Source organism: Bombina bombina, chromosome 6 (assembly GCF_027579735.1).
Source record: "Bombina bombina isolate aBomBom1 chromosome 6, aBomBom1.pri, whole genome shotgun sequence".
NCBI classification, from domain to species: Eukaryota; Metazoa; Chordata; class Amphibia; order Anura; family Bombinatoridae; genus Bombina; species Bombina bombina.
In genome coordinates, this window is record NC_069504.1 from 597,065,823 (window position 1) to 597,080,530 (window position 14,708).

General features: G+C 38.6%; 1 protein-coding gene across 1 annotated transcript in view; it reads left to right on the forward strand.

Moving 5' to 3' along the window:
- The first annotated feature begins 736 nt into the window (after window positions 1–736).
- Window positions 737–14,708, forward strand: part of SPG21 (SPG21 abhydrolase domain containing, maspardin) — a 122,044-nt gene continuing 108,072 nt past the window's right edge. The window contains exons 1-2 of the mRNA XM_053719353.1: window positions 737–919; window positions 11,633–11,817. Of these exons, the coding sequence (XP_053575328.1) occupies window positions 865–919; window positions 11,633–11,817 (240 nt within the window). The 5' untranslated portion in view covers window positions 737–864. The remainder of the gene's footprint in view (window positions 920–11,632; window positions 11,818–14,708) is intronic.

Genomic DNA, 14,708 nt, shown 5'->3' on the forward strand with positions numbered 1-14,708 from the left:
CACCTTTTAGCAAACTGCATTCTTCTGCATCGTTTCCTTTTGAGCACATAACTTATTTCCATATTTCCCCTGCAATTAAAAACAGGTCGCTCACACACAGCACATTACACTATAACCACTATCAAACAAATAGGACGCGCAGCACTTAAAACGACAAGTTACCTTCAAATAGCTGCTTCTTGGTTATTGCACAAAGCACTCGCGCATATCATCCACCTACAAAGTAACTTCCGGGTTTTCTTTTGTCACATGACATTTTATTAGACAGTGGATATCAGGAGAAAATGGCTAGGTTACTGGCATGTGATTTATCACGTCTCATAATTCGCGTCCATACGGAATCCCAAAGAGGACATGCATGGTTAATATTTTTTTTAACTGAAATAAAGAATACGAGAAAAAAGTTATTACTAAATATGGGTTTTCTATGCACGTTTTAATTCACCGCATCAGACCTTTTGAATACACACCGGGCTACAATGTCATGCAATGCGCCGCGTCACATTTTGCCAAAGTGGTTACTAGAAATCCAATAACAAATTAACACATTTCTTGCCAAAAACAAAAATGGAGACTTTCCCCCCTTACGTCAACGGATTGCTACAGTGGAACGCATGACTCTCCAGGATCGAGGCTTGGAACTTAGACGCTGTCTACGCCTTCTATGACTCTGATAGCTGATTGGGTGCAGTGCACTGCTTACCTCAGCCGGGCTGACGACACTCTAGGTTGGGAGCTGGGCCCAGCTGTGTGTTTTGCTAACAGCCTTTGGTTACCTGTTTCTCTGACAGCAGACACAAGACTTCGAAATAATTTTCCTTTGTGGACTTCTGTTTCTTAATACCCGGCCCCTGCGGCGGGATCATGTCTACCCCCACCTGCTGCGCTGTCAGGATTATCAGCAGCTCCTTTCATAGAGGTGAGAGGAACGGGGAGGGGGGTCACTGGCGGGTTACACAACCTCATCCTGTGTCACACTGGCAGGTGACACTGTAGTCAAGAGTATTGAAGACCTAGCTTGAGTGGTAAATAAAAACAAAACGGTACACTCTTACAAGTGTCTACTAGATGACTGAGAGACGCATGCAACAAGCTGTTGAGAAATTATGATTTCCTCTATAAAATATTGACCAAAATAGAAGCCTTTCCTTAAAGGGACAGTCTACAATATAATCTTTATTGTTTTAAAATATAGATGATTCCTTTATTACACATTCCCCAGTTTTGCATAACCAACACAGTTAACTTCATATACTTTTTACCTCTGTGATTTCCTTGTATCTAAGCATCTTCTGACAGCCCCCTGATCACATGACTATTTTTTTTTTATCTATTGACTTTCATTTAGTACTGTGTTGTGCTAAATCTTAACTCCTCGGGCATAAATATATTGTTATCTATATTGCCCACATGAACTAGACCTCTCCTGTTGTGAAAAGCAAATACAAAAGCATGGGGAATGGATAGTAAAGGCATTATCTATCTTTTTAAACAATAATAATTTTAGTGTAGACTGTTTCTCTAATGAGAATATTTCCTAACCAATTAACTCTGATTTCATGTAGAAAGGGAAGAGACATAGTGACTGTTAGACCTGTAATGTTCATTAAACCTATTTTTTTATTTCAAAATAACAAGAGGGCCTCTTAACCCAACAAGTCAACAGTGTTTCTGTATAATTTTATTAAAATACAGAAATAGCTAAAGAGGTTTATATGTATGGGCAATTATGGCATAAGGCATTTTATTTCTGTCTTTAAAAATCCTGCCTTGGTAAAATCTTGTATCTTTATGTAGTCTTAGAACCAAAGGCTGTGATAAAGTAGCATATTTTTTTAGTGTCATCATTGTGGTCCTTGATCTTGGAATAGTTGGAATGTACATTATGTTTTATGTGTAAGAGATCAGCTGTGTTTTATAACCTGATGCTGTGTTTGTAGACCTTTGGATTCCAGGAGTTGAGGGAAGAGAAAACACTGGAAAGAGCACGTGAACAACTGCAGTGACAAGCCTTGGCCACTACTTATCTAAAATACACACATGCATGCATATTGGTGCTGACTCACAAAACATGACCACAGCCAGTTGTGTTGTTTTGCTAGTGACAAAGTCACATATTCTACACAACTATTTCTGTTTGGTTGTAAATATGACACTTAGCCAGACTGGATGTACATATTTGAACTCTAGAGACAGAAAGCATTTTTCATCCCAAGTTTTGGAGGACAGATTTCTAGCCTGTTTTATTACATTGCACTTGGTGATTTAAAGGGACAGTATTAACTCATTTTCATATAACTGCATGCAATAGACACTACTATAAAGAATAAGATGCACAGATACTGATATAAAAATCCAGTATAAAACTGTTTAAAAACTTACTTAGAAGCTCTCAGTTTAGCTCTGTTGAAAAGGTAGCTGGAAAGCCCATTGCAAGTGGGAAATAAGACACTCCCCCCTCCCCCTTTTTTGCATATGAAAAGACCCTTTACACAAACAGTAGCAGGTAGCTGACAGTATTCTCTTAAAACATCGGGGCTTGGTTAGGAGTCTGAAAATCAGAGCAATAATATTTAAAAATAAGCAAAACTATACGTTTTAAAAAAAAAACAAAAAAACTCTATGGGCTATATAAATAGATCATCTACAAAACATTTATGCAACGAAAAACTGATATTTTACTCAAAAGTTAATTATCTATTACATTTTATAATACTACCTAGTAAAGTAAGAACAAATTATGCTGGGTTATTTAATTTTGTCTGCCTTTCTTGAAATTTGTAAAAATTGTGGTTAATCCACTGTCTCTAGACAAGCCATACACACTGATTGCTTTATTATGTCCCAAAAGCCATGTAACTGGATTGAAAAACAGTGGACATTTTGCTTACAATGTGCTTTTAAATTGTAATTTTGTATGCTGATCATTTAAGTCCAGCAGTGCACTGCAACGGGCCATTAAAGTATAAAAATGACATGCACATTTTAAGCTTAGCTTTACTGAACCCGCAAGTGTTTAATGACCTGTAAGTATTAGGTTCTATTAATGGGCTGTTAAGGATAATGTTGGAATAGCTCAGGACAGTACATTTATATATTTTTTTTTGTACCACCAATCTGCAAGCACTATCCAGGGTGCTGAACCAAAAGTGGGTCTGCTTGTAAGCTTCCATTCCTGATTTTTCAAATAAAGATACCTAGAGAACAAAGAAATTGATAAGGCGTAAATTAGAAAGTTGCTTACAATTGCATGCTCTATCTGAACCATGAAAGAAAAAAAAATTGTGTTCAGTGTCCCTTTTTAATGATAATTTGTGCAATAAAAAAATAACATTTTTAATATTGGCTAATATTCGCTAACATTTTAGACAGGTAAATTTATATATACTGTACTGTACATACATATACACATACACCGTGTTCCAGTCCTGAAATACAAATGTGTTTGTAATACTCTATTCACACTATGGACATTTAGTCCTCTATGATCTTGATATTACAGACACTATTTATGACCTGTAAGTATTAGGTTCTATTAAGGGGCTGTTGGCATTGCTCAGGACAGAACATTATACTATAGCATAAATAATAATTACCTGAACTAATAAAACTCATTGTGATCATTATATTTCCTGTTGCTATTAATATCCAGTTTTTATGAAAATCAGGAAGTTTGCGGATGTTGTAACAATCCAGTAATGGGCTATTGATTACAATTATGCAATAGTATCTACATAATGTTGATTGACATGAGGATATTTATTATTATTATTATTATTATTATTATTATTATTATTATTATGCTAACTTTCTACCCTTTAATTTGTTCCCAGTGATCTGTTTTACTTGATTTATGTATCCAATTGTTTACAAATGGCTCCTTGTACCCTTTTTATGACAGTTGAAATAGCTGCTTGTGCCTGTGATATCCCTTCCTCTACTGAATATTTCAATACTTAAGTATAGGCTATAATAAACTATGTAAATATAGCTAGTAGAAGTTTCACTCTCATAGGGAGGAAGTAGAGATGAGTAATCAAATTTTACATTTCAGTTCTTTTGAAGCATTGGGCTTTGTGGTATACAAGCAGACAATATAAGGAAGCAGTTGCATGTATAGAAATCAATTTAAAAATAAAAATCTTATTTCTCTGTAAGCTCACCCTATTTTAATGGGTTGCACTTTCAATAAAAAACATATTTTATACAAAAATAAGCCTTAAAGGGACACTTAACCCAAATTTGTTTTTTCATGATTTAGACAGAGCATGCAGTTTTAAGCAACTTTTTAATTTATTATTTATTATTATTATTATTATTATTATCATTTATTTGTATAGCGCCGCCAAATTCCATAGCGCTGGGTACAATGATAGGGGTATACAATGACAAAGATTTGTGATACAATACAAAACATAACAAGACTAAACAAATCTAGCACAGGAGGAAGAGGGCCCTGCTCCGGAGAGCTCACAGTCTATTGGAGAGCGTTACTCCTAATATCAAATTTTCTTCGTTCTCTTGCTATCTTAATTTGAAAAAGAAGGCATCTAAGCTAAGGAGCTAGCAAATGTTTGGTTTAGAACGCTGGACAACACTTGTTTGGTGCTGTCCAATCAGCAAGGACAACCCAGGTGAACCAAAAATGGGATGGCTTCTAAACTTACATTTTTGCTTTTCAAATAAAGATGGCAAGAGAATGAAGAAAAAATGATAATAGGAGTAAATTAGAAAGTTGCTTAAAATTGAATGCTCTATTTGAATCATGAAAGAACAAATTTGGGTTTAGTGTCTCTTTAAGCCAAAGGCGCTTCCTGAATTGGATCGCTGGCTGGAGGGCATGCCTAGCGTCATAGGCACTCGCCCTCCCCCCCCCCCCCCCGACACAATTTCATTAATGAAATCACGCGATCGCATGACTGATCGCGTGATTCCACTTTTTAACTTATTTGTTTACATCAGAACTTTTTTTTCTGATGTAGACAAATAAGTCTGGGTGGGAAGGCTTTATACAGAAATAGAGCCTTTGTTGTTTTTTTTTTTTTTTTTTTTTTAACCTTTCAAAATAATATATTTTTACGAATACAACCCAAGGTATTGATCTAGGTTAATTTTGGTATATTTTATTTCACTGCTAAATGATTTATTTATATATTAAAAAAAAAAAAAAAAAAAAAAAAAAACTTTCTTTCCTAAGATATGGTGAGTCCACGACATCCTCAATCACTGTTGGGAATATTACTCCTGGCCAGCAGGAGGAGGCAAAGAGCACCACAGCCAAGCTGTTAAGTTTCACTCCCCTTCCCACAACCCCCAATCATTCTCTTTGCCTTGGTGTATGGAGGAAGTGAAGTTTTTGGTGTCTAAAGAAAATTTGATTTCTGCGCTTCAAGCAAGATTTTAGGGTCTAGCCGTACTCCACGTTATTCCCTGCAGTAGAGTAGTGGTGGCTTTAAAGCAGTTAGGAACTTGTAAGGTACTTCTTGCGGCATTTTCCTAACAATTTGCTGCCCTAGTATAGAAAGCCAGAGTAGGTTTACTCTGTTCTTTCTTTTTCACATGCCTCTGTGAGGAAGTGTGTCCTATCATGCCTGAGAGCTGTTTTCCTGCCGGACAGCGGTTTAGCAGGTAAGTGCCTCTGTCTTCTAGGTGGGTAGACTATGCACTTTAAGGAGAAGAAAAAGATCACTTAATAAAGAATCCTGCATATATTTATTGGGACATAAAATTCCTTGGAATGGGAATGATTTAGGGCAGGGGGCAGGCACATAAGGCATGTGTTGTGAGACGGGGTTATCTCCCTTAGTAGAGTAAGGGATTGATTTTATTTGGGCTCTGTGTTCTCTTGGGCTTATGTGTTTTGTACTATACTTAGCACAAGAGTGTTATGTTGGTGTATTCCGACATCCAGATGAGGTTTCCTTTTAGTTTTTATTTATAGACTGACAAGCTTGGGTGTTTGCTGTCTGGCATCGCTTACTGTATTGCGATCGGACCTGCAATTTTACCCGCAAACTACTCACGCTGAGGGAAGTTCTTTACAGAGATCGAGTCTTTCTGGTATGTTCGTGCCTCCTAGGGTGCAGGTCTATTACGACGATCACATGATGCTCTTTTACTTTGTATTTAAAGCAGTGTCGGCTACGCAGCAGTGTTTTGCAATATTAAGGATTCCCTTCATTACGGTCTTTCGGTGAAGTCGCAGGAACGGAAGGCAGGTAGGCGCCTTAGTTACTGCTGAGGTGTGGAGGTACTGAGATTTTTTTGAGCGTATTTTGACTCTTCATTTGACTTTTATAGAGAGGGTCAGTTTACAGTTTGCTGGAGCCAATTCTTTTGTTGAGGGTTCTTTTATAAACAATAGAAACATTTATATACCTTTTTTATTTTATTTTTATTTTTTTTATTTTTTTTTAGGTATAACTTTGCTTTTTAAAAGAGTATAACATAGCCTGTTCTTTTTATAAATTGTATTTCTGAAGCCATGTCTGCTCTCATGAATCAGGGCCTTTTGTGTTTTGAAGCACAAATTGCTGCTCCTATGCAATTTTGTTCCTCATGTGTTAAGAAAACATTGCAGTGTAAAGGAATTTTTTTTTTTTTTTTTTTTTTTTTTTTTTTTTATGCTTAGCCCAACGTCTCTCAGGATGATGCTGTTCAGGCATTGCTACAGCTTTCTCCTGTTTCATTCCAAGCCTCAATGGCGTCACATGCAGTGCCCTGCGGTTCCTCTCAATCTCCTGGAGAAGTTTATTTGCAAGCAGAAATTGCTACCCAGGTATCATCAGCGGTATCTGCGCGTTAGCTGCCTTTCCTATTTTAAAAGGAAAATGCAAGAGTAAAATTAGAGATTCAGATAGTAAGGTTTCTGATCCAGCTCTTGCTACTCAAGTTGCCCTCCCTCATAAATCTGATTAGGAAGATACGTAGGTAGCCTCTGAGGGTGAAATCTCAGATTCGGACAGTGTAATGCCGCCTTCTGATGCTGAAGTTGTATCCTTCAGATTTAAGCTTGAACACCTTTTGTGTACTGTTAAAGGAGGTTTTGGCTTCTCTGGATGACTCCGACACCCCTGCTGTTGTCATTCATAAGAAAGCAAGTAAACTTAAGTTATTTTGATGTTTCTTCCTCTTCGGAAGTGTTTCAGGTTCCTGACCATGCTACGGAGATTATTACACAGGAATGGGAGAAGCCAGGGATACATTTTTCTCCATCTATTTAAAAAAAAAAAAATGTTTCCTGTCGCTGACTCTGTTAAAGAGCCTTGGCACACTGTACCTAAAGTAGAAGGGGCCATTTCTACTTTGGCTAAAAAAACTACTATTCCTATTGAGGATAGCTGTGACTTTAAGGACCTAATTGTCAACAAGCTGGAGGCCTATTTAAAGAGGATATATGTTCATCAAGGTCTCCTATGGCAACCGGCTGTGTGTATTGCCACTGTGACAAGTGCGGCATCCTACTGATTTGATGCCCTGTCTGATTCTCTTCAGGTAGAGACAACTTTGGATGAGATCCAAGATAGGATTAAGGCTCTTAAGCTAGCCAATTCCTCTATTTCTGATGCTATCATGCAGGCTATTAGACTGGGAGCCAAGTCTTCTGGTTTCGCTGTGCTAGCCAACAGGGCTTTGTTGCTGAAATTTTGGTCAGCTGTTGTTTCCTCGAAGGTAAAGCTTTTGGCGATTCCTTACAAGGGTAAGACGTTGTTTGGACCTGGTCTGGCAGAAATAATTTCTGTTATTACAGGTGGAAAAGGGTCTTTTCTACCTCAAGATAAGAAGCATAGACCTAAGGGACGTCAGAGTAATTTTCGTTCCTTTTGAGAGAGGAAAGCCTTCCCCTTCTTCATCCAAGCAGGAACAGTCCAAGTTTTCTTGGAGACCCAATCAGTCTTGGAACAAGGGGAAGCAGTCAAAGAAACCCACAGCTGAATCCAAATCAGCATGAAGGGTTTGCCCCCGATCCGGGATTGGATCAAGTGGGGGGGTAGACTTTCTCCGTTCTCTCAAGTGTGGATCTGAGATGTTCCAGATCCTTGGGCTTTGGACATAGTATCCCAGGGTTACAAATTAGAATTCAAGACTTTTCCTCCCAGGGGCAGGTTTCACCTCTCAAGATTATCTGCAGACCAGATAAAAAGAGAGGCATTCTTGAAATGTGTTCATGACCTTTCCTCCCTGGGAGTGATAGTTCCAGTTCCTATACAGGAACAGGGTCTAGGTTTCTATTCCAATCTGTTAATAGTTCCCAAAAAGGAAGAAACTTTCCGTCCTATTCTAGATCTGAAGTGTTTAAACAAGTTTCTCAGAGTACCGTCCTTCAAGATGGAAACTATTCGTTCCATTCTTCCCTTGATACAAAAGGGTCAGTTTATGACCACCATAGACCTGAATGATTCGTATCTTCATGTTCCCATTTACAGGGATCATCACAAGGTCCTGAGATTTGCCTTTTTTAGACCAACACTTTCAGTTTGTGGCTCTTCGGTTTTGGCCTTGCCACAGCTCCCAGAATTTTTTTCAAAGGTCCTATGGACTCTCTTGGCAGTGATCAGGTGTCTGGGAATTGCTGTAGCGCCATACCTGGACAACATTTTGGTTCAGACGCCATCTTTTCAACAAGCAAAATCTCATACAGAAACCTTGTTGTCTTTTCTACGTTCCCACGGAAAGTGAATCTGGAAAAAGAGTTCCCTTGTTCCAGCTTTTTTGGAACCATAATAGATTCTCTAGCTATGAAGATTTTTCTGACGAAGGTCAGAAAATAAACGATTCTTGCTGCTTGCCTCTCTCTGCAGTCTACTTTTCGACCATCAGTGGCTTAATTTATGGAGGTATTTGGCCTGATGGTGGCTTCCATGAACTTCATTCCCTTTTTGCTCGGTTCCATTTAAGAGCTCTGCAGTTATGTATGCTCAGACTTTCTCAGGATATTCTGTCTCAGGGCACATGCTTCCGGAGACCTTCCTGGGTGATTGTTACCACGGACGCCAGCAAGCTGGGCTGGGGAGCAGTCTGGGACTCGTTAAAGGCGCAGGGACTATGGACTCGGGAGGAGTCTGCTCTCTCCATAAACATCCTGGTGTTGAGAGCGATTTTCAATACTCTGATGGCTTGACTTCAGTTGTTCTCTGCTCGGTTTATCAGATTCCAGTCAGACAACATAACCTCAGTGGCTTACATCAACCACCAGGGAGGAACTCTGAGTTCCTTAGCCATGAAGGAGGTGGCTCGGATTGTGCAATGGGCGGAAGCTCACAATTGCTGTCTGCCATCCACATCCCAGGAGTGGACAACTGGGAAGCGGATTTCCTCAGCAAACAGACCTATTATCCCGGGGAGTGGGCACTCCATCCGGAGGTATTCTCCAGTTTAACCCTCAAATAAGTTCAAGGTACGGTTCAAGGTTAAGAGACCCTCAGGCCGCTCTGATAGATTCTTTGGCGGTTCCTTGGTTTTTCAGGCCGGCATACCTGTTTCCTTCGTTTGCGCTCCTTCCACGAGTCATTGCTCGTATCAAACAGGAGAGAGCATTGTGATTCTAATAGCCCCTGCGTGGCCTCGCAGGATCTGGTTACAGACCTAGTGAAGATGTCTTCTCTTCCACCTTGAAGCTTTCCTCTGAGGAAGGACCTTCTAACTCAGGATCTATTCCTTCATCCAAAACTCATTTCTCTGAAGCTGACTGCTTGGAGATTGAACGCTTCGTTCTGTCTAAGCATGGGTTTTCTGAGTCGGTCATTGAGACCTTGATTCAGGCTCGCAAGCCTGTAACTATAAAGATTTGCCATAAGGTATGGTATAAATACCTTAATTGGTGTGAATCGAAGGGCTACTCTTGGAGTAAGGTTAGGATTCCTAGGATTTTGTGTTTTCTCCAGGAAGGTCTGGTCTCTCTCCTCTTCTTTCTCTTCTTTCTCTTCTTTCTCTTCTTTCTCTTCTTTCTCTTCTTTCTCTTCTTTCTCTTCTTTCTCTTCTTTCTCTTCTTTCTCTTCTTTCTCTTCTTTCTCTTCTTTCTCTTCTTTCTCTTCTTTCTCTTCTTTCTCTTCTTTCTCTTCTTTCTCTTCTTTCTCTTCTTTCTCTTCTTTCTCTTCTTTCTCTTCTTTCTCTTCTTTCTCTTCTTTCTCTTCTTTCTCTTCTTTCTCTTCTTTCTCTTCTTTCTCTTCTTTCTCTTCTTTCTCTTCTTTCTCTTCTTTCTCTTCTTTCTCTTCTTTCTCTTCTTTCTCTTCTTTCTCTTCTTTCTCTTCTTTCTCTTCTTTCTCTTCTTTCTCTTCTTTCTCTTCTTTCTCTTCTTTCTCTTCTTTCTCTTCTTTCTCTTCTTTCTCTTCTTTCTCTTCTTTCTCTTCTTTCTCTTCTTTCTCTTCTTTCTCTTCTTTCTCTTCTTTCTCTTCTTTCTCTTCTTTCTCTTCTTTCTCTTCTTTCTCTTCTTTCTCTTCTTTCTCTTCTTTCTCTTCTTCTTCTCTCTCTCGTCCACGACCCCCACCCTTTATTTAAGACGGTTAATTATGAATAAAGCTCAGCCACCTACGCAACCTTTGTGTTACTCCTTTTTCTCCATTTCCCTTCAGTCGAATGACTGGGGGTTGTGGGAAGGGAGTGATACTTAACAGCTTGGCTGTGGTGCTCTTTGAAATCTCTTGCTGGCAAGGAGTGATATTCCCAACAGTAATTGAGGACGTCGTGGACTCACCATATCCAGAATTTTTTTTTTTTTATGCTTACCTGATAAATTTATTTCGGAATTGTTTCTCACTGAAATTATTTACATACCACTTATGCAATCATGACATAAATGATTGTAATAGCTTCTCTGGGATCCCTTTATTATTATTATTTTTTATAAAATATTTTACCAGGAAGGATACATTGAGATTTCTCTCGAATTTAAGTATGTCCTGGGTTCACAAAACATTGCATTGATACAATAGGGTACAATAAAATACAAAAACAATATTAATACATAATATATGCAAAATTTAACATAGAACAGGTAGGATGGATATATATCTATATCTACCATGACAGGTGCATTTTGTTTTGAGATATGTAGAGCGGGATCTATTGTTCACACACGGCTTTGCCATTGCTTGTTTGTTTTTTGTTTGTTTTTTGGTAATTTAGAATTCCGCTAATTGCAGCTGCGCACCACACTATGGCTTTTAGCCGGCATACTTTAGATGCATTCTCAATGTGTGCGTTGTTAAATTGATGAAACAGGCAGCAGTGGCTTTAGCTTACACATATATCTAAAGATCTTAAAGCTGAGGCTGTAAGTATTTTTCACAAAAACAGCAACATTGGAAAAAGGGGTCATGTTTTCAAGTTGAAGGGCAGTAGGTTCAAGAGAGATTTGCGGAAGCACTTCACATGGTGGTTGATTCAGGGAATAAACTTCTATTTAAAGTGCTTAAAACTAACACTGAGGGATAAAGGATTTTAAAAATCCATGTTTTACGCATACGTCATTCCTACAAATAAACTTACACATTATAGAAAATTAGGGCTGACTTGATGCGCCTAAGCATCTTATCTGCTGTCAAACTCTTTTTCTATGTCATCTTAACTTCTGTTTTAAAATAAAGCATTTTATTTTTTTTATAATTTTAAAGTATGTTTCTTATCCCCACAGGTGTTGGTGTTTGTGGTCGGGGGCACGTTTCTGTTTTTGGAAGACCAGGATATTTTGATACTGTTGTTCAGCGGAAGATCCCATCAAGAAGTTTTTCAAAAACCACTGTGTATTTTGCCTCTAAAGATGGAACTACTAAAGATGGCTCTGGGGATGGGAATAAGGTATTATCTCCGGGCTTCCAGGTAAAGGGATACTGAACCCAAATTTTTTCTTTTGTGATTCAGATAGAGCATGCAATTTTAAGCAACTTTCTAATTTACTCCTATTATCAAATTTTCTTCATTCTCTTGGTATCTTTATTTGAAAAGCAAGAATGTAAGTTTAGATGCTGGCCCATTTTTGGTGAACAACATGGGTTGTTCTTGCTAATTAGTGGATACATTCACCCACCAATAAACAAGTGCTGTCCATTGTACTGAACCAAAAATTGGCTGGCTCCTTAACTAAGATAGCAAGAGAACGAAGAAAATTTGATAATAGGAGTAAATTAGAACATTGCTTTAAATTGCATGCTCAATCTGAATCACAAAAGAAAAATTTTGGGTTCAATGTCCCTTTTAACTTGTTTCAATGGTTTTATACTTTAGCTGTTTAATTCTAGGTTTATTAAAATCTTGTTACATAAAGAGATCCTATCACTAAACCTTAAGTAACAAGGATAGAATTATGGATTCTGCAGTGAACTAGGTGGGCTTTAAAATTATTTACCTGCCTACCTTTCTTAACCCCTTAATGACAACTGACGTACCAGGTACGTCATGCAAAAACTGTTAATGACAATAGATGTACCTGGTACGTCAGTTGTCTAACAGAGTGCTGGAAGTGATCGCAATCGCTTCCAGTAGCTCTCAGGGTATTGCAGTGATGCCTCAATATGGAGGCATCCTGCAATACCTTTTTACAAGCCTCCGATGCAGAGAGAGCCACTCTGTGGCCCTCTCTGCACCGGTAGCAATGGTGCCGTTGTCCGGGTGGGAGCGTAGCAAGGCGGCGGCCCATCGCTACCCGGCATCCGGTTCCTGTAACTGCAATGTGCACGCCGGGAGCGTGCATGGCCTGCGGGGGCGCGCGTGCGTATGCACGGGCGCGCGCGCATTAGCCTCTGACACCAATGGAAAAAAAGTAAAAAAAAAAAAAAAAAAAGTTAAAAACGTTTAAAAAAAATTAAATATAAAAGGATCTGGGAGGAGGGGGGATGGGGGTATTAAGGGGGGGCTGCTACACTACAGAAATGTTTGAAAATATTGTTTTGGGGGGGCAAACTGGGTACTGGCAGACAGCTGCCAGTACCCAAGATGGCGGCAATTGAGTAGCAGGGAGGGTTATAGAGCTGTTTGGTTGGGAATCAGGGAGGTTGGGGGCTAAGGCAGAGCTCCATTACAGCTGAATAAATCTTTTTAAAAAAAAAACTCCTTTTATTTAGTACTAGCAGACTTTCTGCCAGTACTTAAGATGGCAGGGACAATTGTGGGGTGGGGGAGGGAAGAGAGCTGTTTGGGAGGGATCAGGATGTGGGATGTGTCAGGTGGGAGACTGATCTCTACACTAAAGCTAAAATTAACCCTGCCAGCACCCTACAAGCTACCTAATTAACTCCTTCACTGCTGGGCATAATTCACGTGTGGTGCGCAGCAGCATTTAGCGGCCTTCTAATTACCAAAACGCAACGCCAAAGCCATATGTCTATTTCTAAACAAAGTGGATCCCAGAGAAGCTTTTACAACAATTTGTGCCATAATTGCACAAGCTGTTTGTAAATAATTTCAGTGAGAAACCTAAAATTGTGAAAAATTTAAAGGTTTTTTTTTTATTTGCTCGCATTTGGCGGTGAAATGGTGGCAGTAAATATACCAAAATGGGCCTAGATCAATACTTGGGGTTGTCTACTACACTAAAGCTAAAATTAACCCTACAAGCTCCCTACATGCTCCCTAATTAACCCCTTCACTGCTGGGCATAAAACACGTGAGGTGCGCAGCGGCATTTAGCGGCCTTCTAATGATTAAAAAGCAACCCCAAAGCCATATAAGTCTGCTATTTCTGAACAAAGGGGATCCCAGAGAAGCATTTACAACCATTTGTGCCATAATTGCTGAAGCTTTTTGTAAATAATTTCAGTGGGAAACCTAAAGTTTGTGACAAAATGTGTGAAAAAGTGAACATTTTTTTTTTTTATTTGATCGCATTTGGCGGTTAAATGGTGACATGAAATATACCAAAATGGGCCTAGATCAATACTTTGTGATGTCTTCTAAAAAAATATATACATGTCAAGGGATATTCAGGTATTCCTGACAGATATCAGTGTTCCAATGTAACTAGCGCTAATTTTGAAAAAAAGTGGTTTGGAAATAGCAAAGTGCTACTTGTATTTATTGCCCTATAACTTGCAAAAAAAAGCAAAGAACATATAAACATTGGGTATTTCTAAACTCAGGGCAAAATTTAGAAACAATTTAGCATGGGTGTTTTTTGGTGGTTGTAGATGTGTAACAGATTTTGGGGGTCAAAGTTAGAAAAAGTTTTTTATTTTTTCCACATATTTTATAAAAAAATTTATAGTAAATTATAAGATGATGAAAATAATGGTATATTTAGAAAGTCCATTTAATGACGAGAAAAACGGTATATAATATGTGTGGGTACAGTAACTGAGTAAGAGGAAAATTACAGCTAAACACAAACAGTGTAGAAATGTAAAAATAGCCCTTGTCCTTAAGGGTAAGAAAATTGAAAAATGGTCCGGTCATTAAGGGGTTAAAGGAACATTTATAGTGTAACAAGTACATGCTCACATTTTTAGCAGCAACAACCTTCCAAGTGTGTGTGTGTTTTAACCCCTGCAAACAGGTTTTGTTTTAACCATTTTTTTAACCCCTTTGTGAAGATTAAAATAAACATACATACAGCAGGGTTGCTAGTGCTAAAGTAACATGCTCTAATCTAAACTAAAATATAGGTGTGAGTTGTTTTTCTTACAGGCCAGAGAGAGCAGTACCAGTTGTGCACAGACATAAACTTATTTTTAGTCTCATTAACCTTTTCATGCAACCCCCCCCCCAAAAAAAAAAAA